Below are 15,871 nucleotides of genomic sequence, written 5' to 3'. Positions count from 1 at the left end.
CCTTCAGTTCAGGGTGCGATCCCGGGATTCAGGCTACAGTCTCACATCGGGCTCCCCTCAGGGAGCCCGTTTCTCCTTCTGCCTGTGTCTCTGCCTCTCTCTCTCTCTCTCTCTCTCTCTCTCTCTGTGTGTCTCTCATGAATAAATAAATAAAATCTTTGACAACAACAAAAAATTTTTTAAGGAAATGTCGTTAGCCCTTTGTCTCTAGGATAACTGTTTTAAATGTAAAAATGAACAAGAAAAATGCCTAAACTGGCCAAGTGTGACTGAAGGGCAGATTAGAGTTTGCCAATGTGTGGTAGCTGATGATTTCACTCAGCTACAACTTCAAGCAGAAGCAATTCTTCTGAAGCAGAAATAATAAACTATTATTACATGCTAAATCTGACTGATTAGTATTACCTGCTTAGAACACTGTATTGAGAGGATTTGAGATTTGTGAGTAAGCTTGGTATGCATGTCATAATTGATTAGTGATGCCTGCCACAGATATGGGAATAGGGGTGCAAGTACGTGTGTTTCATATTTTCTATCCCTGCTCCCAGAAGCCTGTGAGTACCCACAGAAAGTCTTATTAATTTTTGTGCCAATAGAATTAATTCTGCACCAATGACACACAGTTGTGTGTGTTTTCTTATACTTTTTTCTTTCTTTTTGAGATTCAAATAAGGAAACATAAACCTGTTTGTAATATGTAAGCATGTTGCAAATTTGAAGGATTATTTAAAGAAAAATTGACTCATCACCTCTTGTTCACAACTGAAAATGGAAACACAGACCTTTTATTTTTTCACCCAACATTCGGAGAGCCTAGATTTCATGCTGCAGCTGTCTAGATTCAAAAATCTACAACAGCAATGGTGATTCAACTTACTTGACATTTTTGGAATTCTAATTTCCTCACTGCTGCTTCCATCTCCACCATCGCTAACTGTTCTTATTTCAATCAAGTAGTCTTCTTCAAATGGAACAAGAAGCTCAGCCGATGTATTGTTTGTTTCCAAAATATGTGTTTTACTCTGCCTGTTTTGCCGGTACAGAATCTAAATAAAATGGTGAATCAAGTTAAATGGACATGCCATTTTTTTAAAAGTCCAGACAGTCTTATGGAACACAGTAAGACATATCATTGTAAATTCTGTACTCCTTGAGTGGGAATATTCAGTCTATGCCTTTTCCTTAAATTTAGTCATAAAACAACAACAACAACAACAAAAGATTTTGTCTTTGGCCAATGCTTCTGAAATAAGAATATATTTATCTCTATTAATTAAATAGCTTGGGGCTATTATTTGGAGCTTGCTGTGAAAAGTCACTGCTTATTTTGGACCCCTTTCAAATGTGTGGATATGTGCATTTGCCAGGAGATGTTGTCCATTATCAGTAATGGAAATAAGTTGCTCTGGGTATTTGGCTATACTCTGGGTAGATTATTTTCATGCTGTTAAAAGCTCACATGCTACTGCAGCCTAAGTTCTAGAAATTCTACTATTCAAGTAGAATATTGTTGGACTGCATTCTTATCTGACCTTACTGACCTCACACACACCATCATCTTTTAATGGCAAGGGGGGTCACTTGAAGAAAACTGTTGCATGGTATAGAGTTTTATTCTTGTTCCATGACACATTACTGTCCTTAGAATATAAAAATTGTCAATGAAGAATTTGAAAGCAGCAATGCTAAGTATTTTTCAAATATTTTTTAAAAAGATTCCTGTATTTACATATGCATAGATTTGTTTCTTATTTGGTTGTGATACTCAGTTCCTTAGTAACCCAAATGATATTATTTAAGGAAAAATAAAATACTCACCTTGTAGCCCAACACTTCAGATTCATTTTCCATGGTTTTTACGTGCTCCCAATTCAGGCATAATTTAGAGTTTGTCAGCTTCCAGGCAATGTTAGCTGGTGGTTGGCTAGGAGCTTTAAAGAAATAATCAAAGATCCAAATGAATATTAATTAGCTCATGGTTACTATATGACCCATCAGCATAAAAAGGGAAAATAAGTCCTGGATGATTATCATAAAAGAAGCAAAAATGTTTTCAGTGTCATTTGAAATATCATATTAATTCTAATCAGAACAAGCAAATTCATTTAAATTCTGGTCGTTTGAGACTGTCTTCATGACAAACTTATGAATTAATAATGGCCTATTGCATGTCCAGTATTAATTTATTAATCATTGCCATTGACTTTGTTTACTTTATCATACATAAATAAATGGAGGGCTCTGTTATCTAGTGTTCCATTTGGTCATCAATCAATGAGCACGTCAAGCAAAATCAGGCTGCAAACCTTTAATACATATGAACACAGAGGTGTTAATTCCTAGTAGTCTTTGCATTTTTAATCTTGTATTAGTAGGACTCTTTTACTTTATGTAACACAATCTACTCAAGATATAAGCAAAATAGTAAGAGATTGTGAAGCATATAGGGGAATCTCTTAGAATTCATGGCAAAATGCAGCAGAGCTTTAAGAAGGGCAAAATAGGGCAGCCCAGGTGGCTCAGCGGTTTAGTGCTGCCTTCAGCCCAGGGCGTGATCCTGGAGACCCAGGATTGAGTCCCATGTCGGGTTCCCTGCATGGAGCCTGCTTCTCCCTCTGCCTCTCTCTCTCTCTCTCTCTCTCGTCTTTCATGAATAAATAAAATCTTTTAAAAAAGGACAAAGTAAAAATGTTAAAAAGCCAAGAAGTTCTTCTCTCTGCTCCTCAAGGTAGTGTTTGTTGCATGCTCATCTTGCTACAGACCACCTCTTTGTCATTCTCAGTGTATGTTGCAGAAATCATGACTGTTCTCCATACATGACATTTGAAACTTACTCTGTTCAGAGATACTCTGGGCTAGAAGTCCCAGGAGAAAGATGATGATTAATTTAATTTGGCCATGTTTATCTTAGCCTGATCAATTGTAGCTAGATAGTGAGAAGAATGCATGTCATTTAATATAGAGCTGTTGGGAACCCAGAAGAGAGAAAAACATTACAAACTGGAGAAAGAAGTGAAAGGGAAGATGGCTTTAGAAGCGGCTTTCTAAGGTAATGGACGTAGTCCAACTGGAGAATTTTACATAGAAGAATACTAGAGGTCACTTATCCAAAAGCAAGCAGTTAAAGGGTGACATCAGAGTTCTGAGTCACATCAGAATCCTGGTCTCTTGATTTCTGAGCTGGTGTTCCTCCACGACAAAGTGTTGCTTCTCAGAGGTTTGAGTCTACATGATTATTTTTGAGATTTAGGAAACTGGAGAGATTAAAAATAATTCAGCTGGAAAGCAGAGCAAAGATAAAACTACCCAGCAAGATGTTTTTGGCATCTTATTTGAATTTGTGAGGCTGAATGAGCATAATATTTAACTCATTATAACACTGATGGAAATGGGAATGATTTCTTTTGGAGCTTTGACTCAACTGCTATTTAATCTCTTATATTTCACTGGAAAAGTCTCAGGGTGTCTGACATTGCATAATCATATATTCTCCTGTTACCATAAGCCCACAGAGACATTATTCTTGTTCACCTAGTTACTTACACCTCAGTTGGGATATGGCCAAGAGATAATGTTTACCTGCTGCTCCCAATGGGGCTCAGTTCATGTTTTATAATGGATTTGTTGCATTGAATTATAGCTGTTCTTGGTTGTGTATTTCTTTAAATTTATTGAGTGTGTATGCCTTGTCCAACTCTGTATTACCAACTACTGGCACAGTGCTTGGCAGCACAGAGGAGACAAACAATTAATATATAGTGAATAAATGACTATGATAAGATGGCTAAAGAAAAAACACTCAAGAGTCCTGAATGATTTTCTCGGATCATATTGATTATGTGCTGGGCTGTATGCAGAGCCATAGGTGACACATGTGGCCAATCCATTCATTATGCTTTCCTATAATCAAGGTCAATTGCCATGGCCAAACCTATAGCAATTCATAGGATTTATAAGATAGATAGGCCAATTGGATTAAACATGCCCTAGGACATTTCTTGATAATATAAACCCAATTCTAATTAAAGACATGAAAGTTTTGCACTTAGGGAGCACTCAATACATGTTTGTCAATACATTTATTCTGAAGGACTAGATGGCAACAATAATTATTTTGTAACTATTCTCCCTCAACTATCCCAGAGTGCCTTCTTTAATCTTTTTCTCAGTTATAAAGGAGATGATATAAAAATTCTCACAAGATATCATAGCTTTAATATCTAGTAAGCTCTTATGACACATTTTTTCATTTATGTTCTTTAAAATGAAGCACTATCATAATGACATCATAGAATCAGTACAGAGAAAATATAAAGTCACTTTTTTAATGTCACTGGTAGTGTTGGACTCTGAAGTTTTCATCTATTTCTGTGTCTATTTTGTTTGTTTATTTAGAGTAAAAGTACTATTTTCAACACTATGAATCCACGGTGAAGCTCCAGGCTGGGAGACAGGACTGACTTTGATCAACTATGTGGACAAGGAGTTTATAACTATGGAAATGATGCCAATATATTTGCATTTGTTTCTTCATTTACCAAAGCATAAGTATTCTATTAACATAAAATGAGAAGAGTTTTATCAGGAATGAATTCTTGGTATGAATGGCTAATGGCATAGATCACTTAGAATGTTTTACTCTCTTGCTATCTGGGCAGTAGAAAGAGCTGGCCTTTAAAGTCAGAGAGATGTGAATCTGCATCCAGCCTGGCTTATTTATCTTTGGAATGAGACAAAAATCTCCTAGTTTATAAAATTTTTAGCTTATAGGTACTAAAATACGTAATGTTCCTCACTTGGTTAGTGGTACACGCTTAAAAAAACTCAGTAACTGCTAATTCTCTTTTCTGACCTCCACTGTGGTCTTATGACATAATCAATTTTTCTATTGTGTTAAAAGCAGTTTGTTAGTAATAATATAATTCCAAAGCTTGCAAATGATCCACTTTTTAAATATAATCATGTTGAATTGAAGATTTGCCCTTAAGAACATTGCTCTTCTTAGGTTCTTAATATGCTCTTGAAAGACAGATAAAGAGTGGTAGAGTTTAAGCTAATTATTTGAGAAATTATCATAGTCTATCATCTTTCTTATCTTTGTTCAGGAGAATGACTCCAACGCCAATGCCTTTTGTCTAGTATCTAAATTAAAAGTTTCTGAAAGTTGCTTTAGAAAGTTGCTTAATATGAACACTATTAAGTATTCTGGTTTCATGAATTTAATGTACTTGATTAAATTGCATTTTAAAAATCTATGATGACGTTGAGATTTCTATTACTTGAAAGTTTAAATACTGTCAAATGGATAATATGAAACACATGGCATGGATGTTTGTACCAAGTTGGCCAATGGTAAACTCAACAAACAAGTTTTTTTTTTTTTATTTTAAAAATCTTTCTGGGCAATTTTCAAAGACTAAATTATTTTCTATTAATCAAATGACAGAGTAACATTAAACTAGCCCTCTATGGCTCTAATGGTTTTCCTGTGATCAATTTTTCTGTAGATGGCATTTATATTCAACTGTAGTTCACACTGTGAACTCAATTCAAAAACAACTTCTTATGTTACACTTCTAAGTAACAGCATGGGGTTGACATTTGGGCAAGAGAGAAAGAACATAAGTGCAAGATGAAATAAAAGCTTAATGCTTCCTTTATGTCTAAATATGGATTGATTGCAAATTTACAGCAAGAAAAATCCAGTACAAAGTACTAGTCAGTCAATGACAGGGGCAAGATTGAGCCAAAATTTGCAAACACTTGGTGTTGCTGGGTCTGAATATTTCTTTCTATATAAGTAGTGTTGTTGCTGTGGTTTTTTTTCTTTTTTTTCTTGGAATTGATGTAAATATTTTTCTCCCTTTGATTGTAAATCTAAATTCTGTTAAAGTGATATCTCTGTGGATCACAATATATTTGCAGTGCCCCTCAGTTGTCTTTTGGAAATCATTTTCACTAAGCTGTGATACTGTTAAATCATTGATAATTACTTTTTAAAAAAATCAAAAAGGCCAACATCATCACCAGTAACAATAATAACAAAGACTTCAGAAGCTTTGCATATGCTGCTCTTTCTGTTTGGAGATCCCTTTAGTCACTAGCTCCTTTTCATGTTTTATGCCATATCAAAATATATACCCTTCACTACACAGGTCCTCCTTTTGATGTATATCCCAGGCTCTTATTTTCTTTGTACCACTTTTCCTAATTTATGATTCTTTTGTTTTGTTTTGTTTTTCTTTTAGGTTGCCTCTCCCCTAAAAGAGAGATTGCCTAAAGGCAGAGATCTTGGCTGTTTTAATCTCCATCAAGCACTAACCTAAGCATAGCTCATAGGAGGCACTGACTGAATCATCATATTTCCAAGAAAAGGCTCTGTCTTCTGTTAAGCTTACCCAATCAAAATAGGCAGAGATTTTGGCAAATGTGAGCTTTGCTTTCTGAGAATTTATAATGGATGATCAAGTATCAGACTGAAAATCTAGACAGTGACAGTATGAATGTGTGATGGATGCACAATTTTTTGCTGCCACCACTATTCTGAGGTAATTTTGATGTCATCTCAAGGACATGGAAAATCAAAGTTAGATCCAAGGATAGCATATGGAATCAGAATTATCTTTAATGTTTCATTAAATCCATTCCTCATCTTCACTTTGGTTGTCCTTTCATGACCCTTGAAGAAAATCTCTGCAACAATTTATAAAGAGAAAGAAAGTAGTAAGTGCTTTCCCACCTTAAGAAAAGCAAAGGAAGTGAAATCACTACAGAAGAAGTATCAAATATATGTTACCATGCATTGAGCTCTCTCTGTATGGCAGCCTCTAGGATGCTTTGGGGTACATAGTATCCTTTAGTTCTCAGAGAAAACTCCAGAGGAAAGTATCATTATCTTTATTTTCCAGATGAAAAAAATGGGTTCTGAGTTATTGGGGAATTAGACTTGTCACCCAGATAGTACACGGCTAAGCTGGGACTCAGCCAAACTTCTCTCACTCAGGAGTTCCTTTTTCTTTCCAACACTGTCTCACAATGGGCCAGAGTCATGGAACAGCCAAAAAACTGCAAATATATTAAAGGGGAAAATATGGGAAACTTATAGATCAGTAGGCAAGACATGTGACTTTGACAAGTATGGCAGGGGCACATAACACTGAGAGAATATACAAAGTTAGATGAGGGACTGTGAAACTGTAGAGGATCACGAAGTATAGTGCTACAAGACTGGAGGAGGAGAGAAAGGGAGTTAGGGATAGACAGTAAAAGATTGTCTCAGCTTTTGTTCTATGGAATAGAGGAGACAATGAAATTTTGGAAGGAGAATAGGGCATGATTCCATTTTAGGAAGAAAAATCTAAAGACCATTTGAGGTTTGGATTAAAGATTTCAGAGTCTGGAGAGAAAGGGACTACTTAGATGGTTAGAGATGAAGATTACAAATTAGCGCAGCATTCATGGGGTGAAGAGATTCAGAGAATCCATGTTAATAATGTCTCAGTTGAATGGATGCCCAAAGAACCTTTTTAAGCATTTTTTTCTTATATCTAGGAATACAAATACAGAATTCCTTGATTTTTTGTAATAATTAAGTGAGATAATATATGTGGAAAATTAGCACAGGGCTTGGGATAGAGAAATGCTCAGTATTTTGTAATTATGGTCAATAAAATAAGGTCTGTTTCCTCAAACATTTCCATGTCCTAATGCCCAGAACTTGTGGGATTAGTATTCTTAAGCATCCCTCTCTTTTCTTAATTAAATCAAAGAAATAAAACCCCTTGTAACTCCTAATATTTTTATATGGAAAAGGGGACTGTGTAGATGCAATTAAATTAAGGACCTTTAGATGGGCAAACAAGATGGAGGCAGGAGAGCCAGAGTCAGAGGAGACCTGATGAGAGAAACAGAGGATCAGAGTCACAGGCAGATCTGAAGAAACTAAGCTGCTGGCCTTGAAAACAGAGATAAGGGTCACAGCTAAGATATATAGGTGATCTTTAGAAGCCAGAAACCACAAAGAAACAAATGTTTTTGTAGACACTCAAAAAGGAGCAGAGCCTCTGCCAACACTTTGATTTCCAACCATTGAAACTCATTTCTGACTTCTGGCATCTAGAGAGTTAGGATAATAAATTCATATTGCCTTAAAGCCCTAAGTTGTGGAAATCTAAACCGCAACAATAGGAATCCACGACAGTTTGTATCCTATTTTTCAAAATGTCAATAATATAGAATATTACAGAATGAAATTAGAGGTTTAATTTGTATTCAAGTATGATGAGATGAGAAACTTGTAGAACTTCTTATTCTCAAGTCCTTATTGGATATTTTGATCACAACACTCATATAGACTGATGAAAGCCAAATTCAAGAAATACTGAAACAATATTGCCATTAAAAATTAGGAATTACAAGGTTTTTATTTGCTTGATTTAATCAAGAAAGAAGATGAATGCTTAAAAATATTAAGCTTCTTTTTAAATTTTCTGAATCTCATCTCACTTTTCTCTCAGCAGATATATTCTAGCATTACATCTTGGGGAGATTACTTCTTGTTAATCAAACTGTTTTCAAAGGATATGTTCCACATTCTTTGATGAAGATGATCGTGTGTTAACACTCAAAAAAACCCACCAATAATCTTCTTGGCATTTATTTCAAATTTCAGTTAAGCCCACTTAAAGTATCAAGTACTTAAAGTAGGTCAACTGAACAAACTTGAGATCACCATGTCAAAAATGAGGTAAGCATAAACTAATACATGATTGATTCAAGTTGTATGGACGATCAAACTAGCAAATTCAGGTTGCAGAAAAAAATCATTTTTTAAAAGTTTTTAAAGATACATACAATCTTTTTCAAGTAGTTTAATATTCAGGTCTCTGTCTATCTTAAGCTGGTCAATAGGAATACATATAATATGACCTGACTTAAGCATTGCCTCAACAACCACACCATCATGTCTGTCTCTTAATTACAATACAAATCTGTGAGGTTTTAAAGAATACTATCTTTTTTTCCATATTTTTAATTAAATCCAGTTAGCCAACATATAGTACATACTTGTTTCAGATTTAGTGTTAAGTAATTTATTAGTTGTGTATAACACCCAGTGTTCACCACACTACACGCCCTCCTTGCTCATCAGGAAATTACCCCATCCTGAGATACCACCTTACACAAGGCAGAATGGCTAAAATAAACAAGACAGGCATCAGTAAATGTCTGCAAGGATATGGAGAAAGGGGAACCCTCTCACATTGTTGCTGGGAATTCAAGCTGGGATAGCCACTCTGGAAAATGGTATGGAGTTTTCTCAAAAAGTTAAAAAATAGATATATCCTATGACCCAGCAACTGTACCAGTAGGTATTTACCCCAAAGATACAAATGTAGTGATCCAAAGGGGCACCTGCACCCCAATGTTCACAGCAGTAATGTCCACAATAGCCAAACTGTGGGAAGAGCCAGGATGTCCATCAATAGGTGAAGGATAGAGAAGATGTACATATATGCAAGTTAATACTATCTTGACACATTTCTAATCACCCTTGATTTTGCCTGAAATAGAAACTGAATTACACACAAGAGTTTCTGTGCATTTGTCAATCCTCAATCAGCCAGAAAGAAATGGCAGGACACCCTTAAAATCACTGAATGACTAGAAATTTCCATCCAGATTTTAGATTAGCTGGAAGAGGCTAGACTCCAGAAGGACTCCAGAAGCAAATAATTCATACCAGTATATGGCAATGGTTTCATTGATTTGGTCAGCATAGGATAAAACAGGAAAAGGAACAGAACTACATCTCTAGCCAGTCAGTTCTTGAGAATAGGTCATGACCCAATTTCTTTCGAACTTGGGGGATTGGAAGAGAGCTGGATTAAGAATTGTTGGTTGCACATACTCTGCTCCTGAAATGGACTGATCCCAGAGGCTATTTGTTCATTTGTTTGTTTCTTTCTTAGCAGTTTCATAGCACTTTATATTTTCCAAGGTGCTCCTATAATCAGCACCTCATTTGTGCCTCACCAATGATTGGGAAAGGAGTCAGGGCAGATAGAATTTTCACTTGGCAGAGAAGAAAATTAAAGAAGAAAAATGGAATGTCTTGTCCTGTTTCAGGTCATGAATCAGTGATTCATTTAGAATTAGAACACAAGGCTATAGTTGGTGATGTGGACACAAATGGATTATGTATTCTATAATCAAAAGTTTAATAACTGAGATGATTTAGAAGTTCTTTTTTGGATAGGACAAATATATATAGAAAAAACTTTGTATCACTTGATTTTCAAACTATGTTCAACCACTTATTCTTTTTCAATACACAAGAGAAAAGAAAACTGCATTTAAAAGCAAGCTATACTTTTACTGTGTATCTATTTCTTAGTCTTCCTCAAAATTCAGCAACTATATTTGAACTATATAATGTTTGAATTGTTTCTCAAAATTTAGCAACTGTATTTGAATCCTTTTTTTCATCAGGTTTCAGAGACCAAAGAATGTATTTTTAAAAACCTGTGAACACAAATAATTTATGTTCATCTACAACATGTAAGTAATATACAAATATTATACAATCATAAAAAGTACATAAAGCAGTCATTACTACATCATATTTGATCACTGTGTTTCATATTACAGAATATTTGGTTGATACTACACTCACTCATAGGAAAAACACAGCAAAAATCCACGATTCATTCTTTATTCAGTAGGCTTTGCCTATGTGAAAGACAGCTGGCTGACAATTAAGGGAGTTAAAAAGAAACATAAGAGTTAATTCTTAAATTTGAGGGACTTCCAAGTACACTGCAGTGATAAGCTATTCTAGAAATAAAGATCTAGACATCTGGCAGTGCTAGGATCACCTCAGAGTACAGTCTAAAGGATGAACAAGATACTTTCTTTATGTCTTTCATTCTTGAAGAGAGCCCTGTGAGGAAATAGGTACTATTTTTCTCTCATTTTCCAGGAAAGGATATTGAGACCCTGAAAGTTTAAATAGCCACCCAACAATCCAAGGCGAGAGGTCAGGTTTTAAAGTCAGGTTGGGTGAGGACAACAGAGCCTATGCTTTTAAAGATTACACTCTTCTGTCTTTCATCTATATACTCAGGATATTTTCTCTTTTTTGGAATTTCAAAAAGATCAAAATGGTTTCTTTGAATTTTTACCAGAAAGTTTCAACAATTGTCCATATTTAAAGGACAAACTAACCAAACAAAGCAATTGGTGAGGTGATAAGGTGGGAGGAATGAAATGGAGATTGAGCAAATATGTTTCTATTTATAGGTGAATCTTGGTCCTTGCTGTGGAATGCATACTTACGAGACTTTTTGGTGGTGACATTGACTGGGGGGCTTGAGGGCCCGGCTCCAGCACTGTTGTAAGCTCTCACGGAAGCAAAGTAGATGGTATTGGCTTTCAGTCCTGTTATGTTTTTGGTTGTGACATTGCCACTGACTCTAATTTTCCCAATCATTGATTCTTTAGAGTCATCTGTCCAGTATAATACCTGATCATTGAAAACAAAGAACAAATAATTCATTATTTTCCAGCAACTATCAGTCATGATAGGGTATGCGAAGAAAACAAGAACAGAAATAGAAGAATATTTTTAAATTATAATGGTTATACAACAACAGCAAAATAATCAAAGTCTTATATTTATAGGGAGGAAATTTTAAAGGACAAATTTACAGTGGAAATTAGAGAACCTAAGAGATTTTTTTAGAATACCAAAATAAAGTGGGGCACCTGGGTAGACCAGTTGGTTGAGCATTGGATGCTTAATTTCAGCTTGAATTGTGATCTCAGGGTCATGATATCAAGTCCCATGTTGGGCTCTGCACTCAGTGTGGCATCTGTTTGGGATTCTCTCTGTCCCTCTCCCTCTGCCTCTCCCACCCTCAAACAAAATAAATAAATAAAATATTTAAAGAAAAAAAAAGAATATCAAAGTAAAGTATTTCATGAGCTATCCAAAGATTATCAGCTTTACAAAGGATATATAATAGCTTGGACTAAAACAAGATTCATATTAGCAATCAAGGACTTTGGTTATGATGTTTTGCTCGTAACATTTCTTCCAGAGTTTTTTGAATGACAGGTTAATAAATAATTCAACTTAAATCAAGCTCTTCCTACATATTAGTACTGATTTAGGCACATAGAAAAGGACAAAAGAAAATGAATTTGGTGCCTGCCTAGGATTCCCTTATAATCTAGTTAAGCAGTAGGAATATCTAGGAGAACAAAAAACAGAGGATGCATTCCAAAGAAATGATATGGGGAGGGGGGGAAGCTCTGGGAATTTGAAGAAAGACAACATTAGGGAGTGATTAGAGAAGGATTCCAAGAGAAGAGGAGATTAGAGATGAGATCTCAGAAATAAGTAGGATTCAGATATTAGGAAAGGCATTTCAGGATTAGAGTAGCAAGAGAGATCTAGCATATGAATAGGACTTTCTGCTTGTTCCAGAAGTTGCATTAAAAACAACTCAACCAAAAAAAAAATAAAATAAAATAAAAAAATAAAAAAAATAAAAAATAAAAAATAAAAACAACTCAAAATGGATGAAAGATCTAAATGTGAGACAAGATTCCATCAAAATCCTAGAGGAGAACACAGGCAACACCCTTTTTGAACTCAGCCACAGTAACTTCTTGCAAGATACATCCACGAAGGCAACAGAAACAAAAGCAAAAATGAACTATTGGGACTTCATCAAGATAAGAAGCTTTTGCACAGCAAAGGATACAGTCAACAAAACTAAAAGACAACCTACAGAATGGGAGAAGATATTTGCAAATGACGTATCAGATAAAGGGCTAGTTTCCAAGATCTATAAAGAACTTATTCAACTCAACACCAAAGAAACAAACAATCCAATCATGACATGGGCAAAAGACATGAAGAGAAATCTCACAGAGGAAGACACGGACATGGCCAACATGCACATGAGAAAATGCTCCACATCACTTGCCATCAGGGAAATACAAATCAAAACCACAATGAGATACCACCTCACACCAGTGAGAATGGGGAAAATTAACAAGGCAGGAAACCACAAATGTTGGAGAGGATGCGGAGAAAAGGGAACCCTCTTGTACTGTTGGTGGGAATGTGAACTGGTGCAGCCCCTCTGGAAAACTGTGTGGAGGTTCCTCAAAGAGTTAAAAATAGACCTGCCCTACGACCCAGCAATTGCACTGCTGGGGATTTACCCCAAAGATACAGATGCAATGAAATGCCGGGACACCTGCACCCCGATGTTTCTAGCAGCAATGTCCACAATAGCCAAACTATGGAAGGAGCCTCGGTGTCCATCGAAAGATGAATGGATAAAGAAGATGTGGTTTATGTATACAATGGAATATTACTCAGCCATTAGAAATGACAAATACCCACCATTTGCTTCAACGTGGATGGAACTGGGGGGGTATTATGCTGAGTGAAGTAAGTCATCCGGAGAAGGACAAACATTATATGTTCTCATTCATTTTGGGAATATAAATAATAGTGAAAGGGAATATAAGGGAAGGGAGAAGAAGTGTGTGGGAAATATCAGAAAGGGAGACAGAACATAAAGACTCCTAACTCTGGGAAACGAACTAGGGGTGGTGGAAGGGGAGGAGGGCAGGGGGTGGGGGTAAATGGGTGACGGGCACTGAGGGGGGCACTTGACGAGATGAGCACTGGGTGTTATTCTGTATGTTGGGAAATTGAACACCAATAAAAAATAAATTTATTATAAAAAAATAAAAACAGTACAAGGCAAAATTAAAAAGTTTATAATTGTACCTTTATTCTAATTCCAAGACAAAAGAAATGTATTATCCATTTGGGGAATCACTGAATTTACAAGTTAAAGAATAATAAGTAATGAGTAAGTCTCATCATTTGACTTTGTGAGAGTTAAGGCATGGAAGTGATTTGCTTCATTCTACATAGACTATAAAGGACTGATTAAGGAGAATCTAGGCTTTTTTCTTATCACTTAATTGCCTTTTCCAAGATGACTACATCATTCAAGTCATGTTCTAAATCAAAGACAGCTTTCCCAGTAAAATTCCTCCATGGTTTAAGATCATTGAGGATTAGAAATTTATTATTCCCTAAGAAACAAATATGATGGTGATTTGAAAAATAAATAAGATAATCACTCAGTCACCTTAAAAATGGCTACCATTTGCTAATTTACTTGCTTAAGATCACCTAGAAAGATCCCCTTTGCTCACCTCCCTCAATAGCTGTAGACCTACAATGTTATATACTAAGAACTAGGTTAGTAGTATAGAGCTGCTGAACAAAAATTGTTGTGTGTTTAGCTGGCACATGCACAAGGGAGAGTGAAATTAATTTGGTTTACCTCATAGCCCAGCACTCTTCCAGTGTTTCTATTCCAGGCAATAGCATTCCACGAAACCTCCATTTCTGAAGCAGAAAAACTCTGGACAGAAGTTCCCCCTGGGGCCAGTTGAGGTTCTGTCATTCAACAAAAGAAACAATTAACTTTAGCAGAGTGCTTCATGGAAAATAAATGCAAAATATGCATACATGCCCAAGTACAACCATCTCAGGTCTGACCACAACTTACCATCTTCCCCAGAGTAGACAATGGACACGGTACTCAGAGATCCTTCTCCTTCATTATTATATACACCCACTTTGACTTCGAAGGGAGAGAGAGGGGTGATGCTTTCATTTCTGTAAACAAACCTTGATGATTCTACAGATGGTACTCTTTTCTTGGTCCAGGATGTTGAGCCAACTGGCCGCAACATGATGATGTATCCAAATTCCTCTCCATTTTGTAGTTCTTCTGGAATTGACTTGGGCAGAAGTGATCAATCACTGAGTATTTACAAAAATATTTTATAGAGCTATTATAATTTTTATTGATTATTTGACATTTCTTTTGTATAGACAAACATGGATATTAACCTTGCTTAATGAAACACTGAAAAAATAATAATACTTTCATTTGGAATGCCAATTAGGAAAATGATCCCAATTAAAGTTATTCAGATAAATAAATGAAAAATTTAAATGGAAATGTAAAACAGGTTTTACATGTTTGTATCTCTTTCCATGATTATTCATTAAGTTGCAATAATATAATGTAATAAAAATGGTTTAAAAGATTGCAAGATTTTGTAAGTTAAAACGTAATTTGGGTATGAATTTTTAAACTCGGCACAAAATTAACTATTAACTATTTCAAGGCTACCTATGTTTTCTTTTCATAAAATTTTCAACAAATTCTTATGAGATAACAGATAATTTAACTATTATGTAATAATACTTGCTTTAAGACAATAGAGTATTACTCAAACACAAAAGCATAAAAGACCTCCCAGTATTTTTTAACATATATCTTCATTAGTAGTAACATCAGCATGCATTTTTCCTGACATTTTTATTTATTTTTATCTGTTTTAAAGATTTTATTCATTTATTCATGAGAGACAGAGAGAAGTTCCTGACATTTAAAAACAAAACAAAACAGGGGATTCCTGGGGGCTCAGCAGTTTAGTGCCTGCCTTCATCCCAGGGCATGATCCTGGAGACCCAGGATCAAGTCCCAAATCAGGCTCCCTGCATGGAGCTTGCTTCTCCCTCTGCCTGTGTCTCTGCTTCCCTCTCTGTATCTCATGAATAAATAAATAAATAAATCTTTAAAACAAAACAAACCTGTTTATTCCCACAGAGACCAAATTCTATAAAATTCATTTAAAACCTAAACTTATTATTATTAAAATTACAAAATAGATATAAGTTCCCCAGAGCTCGACAGATATTACGTATTATAAATAGTCACATAAAGAAAACACATGAAAATTTATTCCTAATAGGACA

General features: G+C 35.4%; 1 protein-coding gene across 1 annotated transcript in view; it reads right to left on the bottom strand.

Annotated features, from left to right (window-relative positions):
• CNTN6 (contactin 6) overlaps positions 1 to 15,871 on the bottom strand; it is a 155,589-nt gene that overhangs the window by 449 nt on the left and 139,269 nt on the right. The window contains exons 15-19 of the mRNA XM_041762914.1: positions 14,610 to 14,844; positions 14,382 to 14,497; positions 11,338 to 11,524; positions 1,819 to 1,931; positions 878 to 1,046 (exon numbers count right to left, since the gene is read on the bottom strand). Coding sequence (XP_041618848.1) covers positions 878 to 1,046; positions 1,819 to 1,931; positions 11,338 to 11,524; positions 14,382 to 14,497; positions 14,610 to 14,844 — 820 coding nt within the window. The remainder of the gene's footprint in view (positions 1 to 877; positions 1,047 to 1,818; positions 1,932 to 11,337; positions 11,525 to 14,381; positions 14,498 to 14,609; positions 14,845 to 15,871) is intronic.

Source organism: Vulpes lagopus, chromosome 7 (assembly GCF_018345385.1).
Source record: "Vulpes lagopus strain Blue_001 chromosome 7, ASM1834538v1, whole genome shotgun sequence".
NCBI classification, from domain to species: domain Eukaryota; kingdom Metazoa; phylum Chordata; class Mammalia; order Carnivora; family Canidae; genus Vulpes; species Vulpes lagopus.
This window is presented reverse-complemented; position numbering and strand designations above follow the sequence as displayed.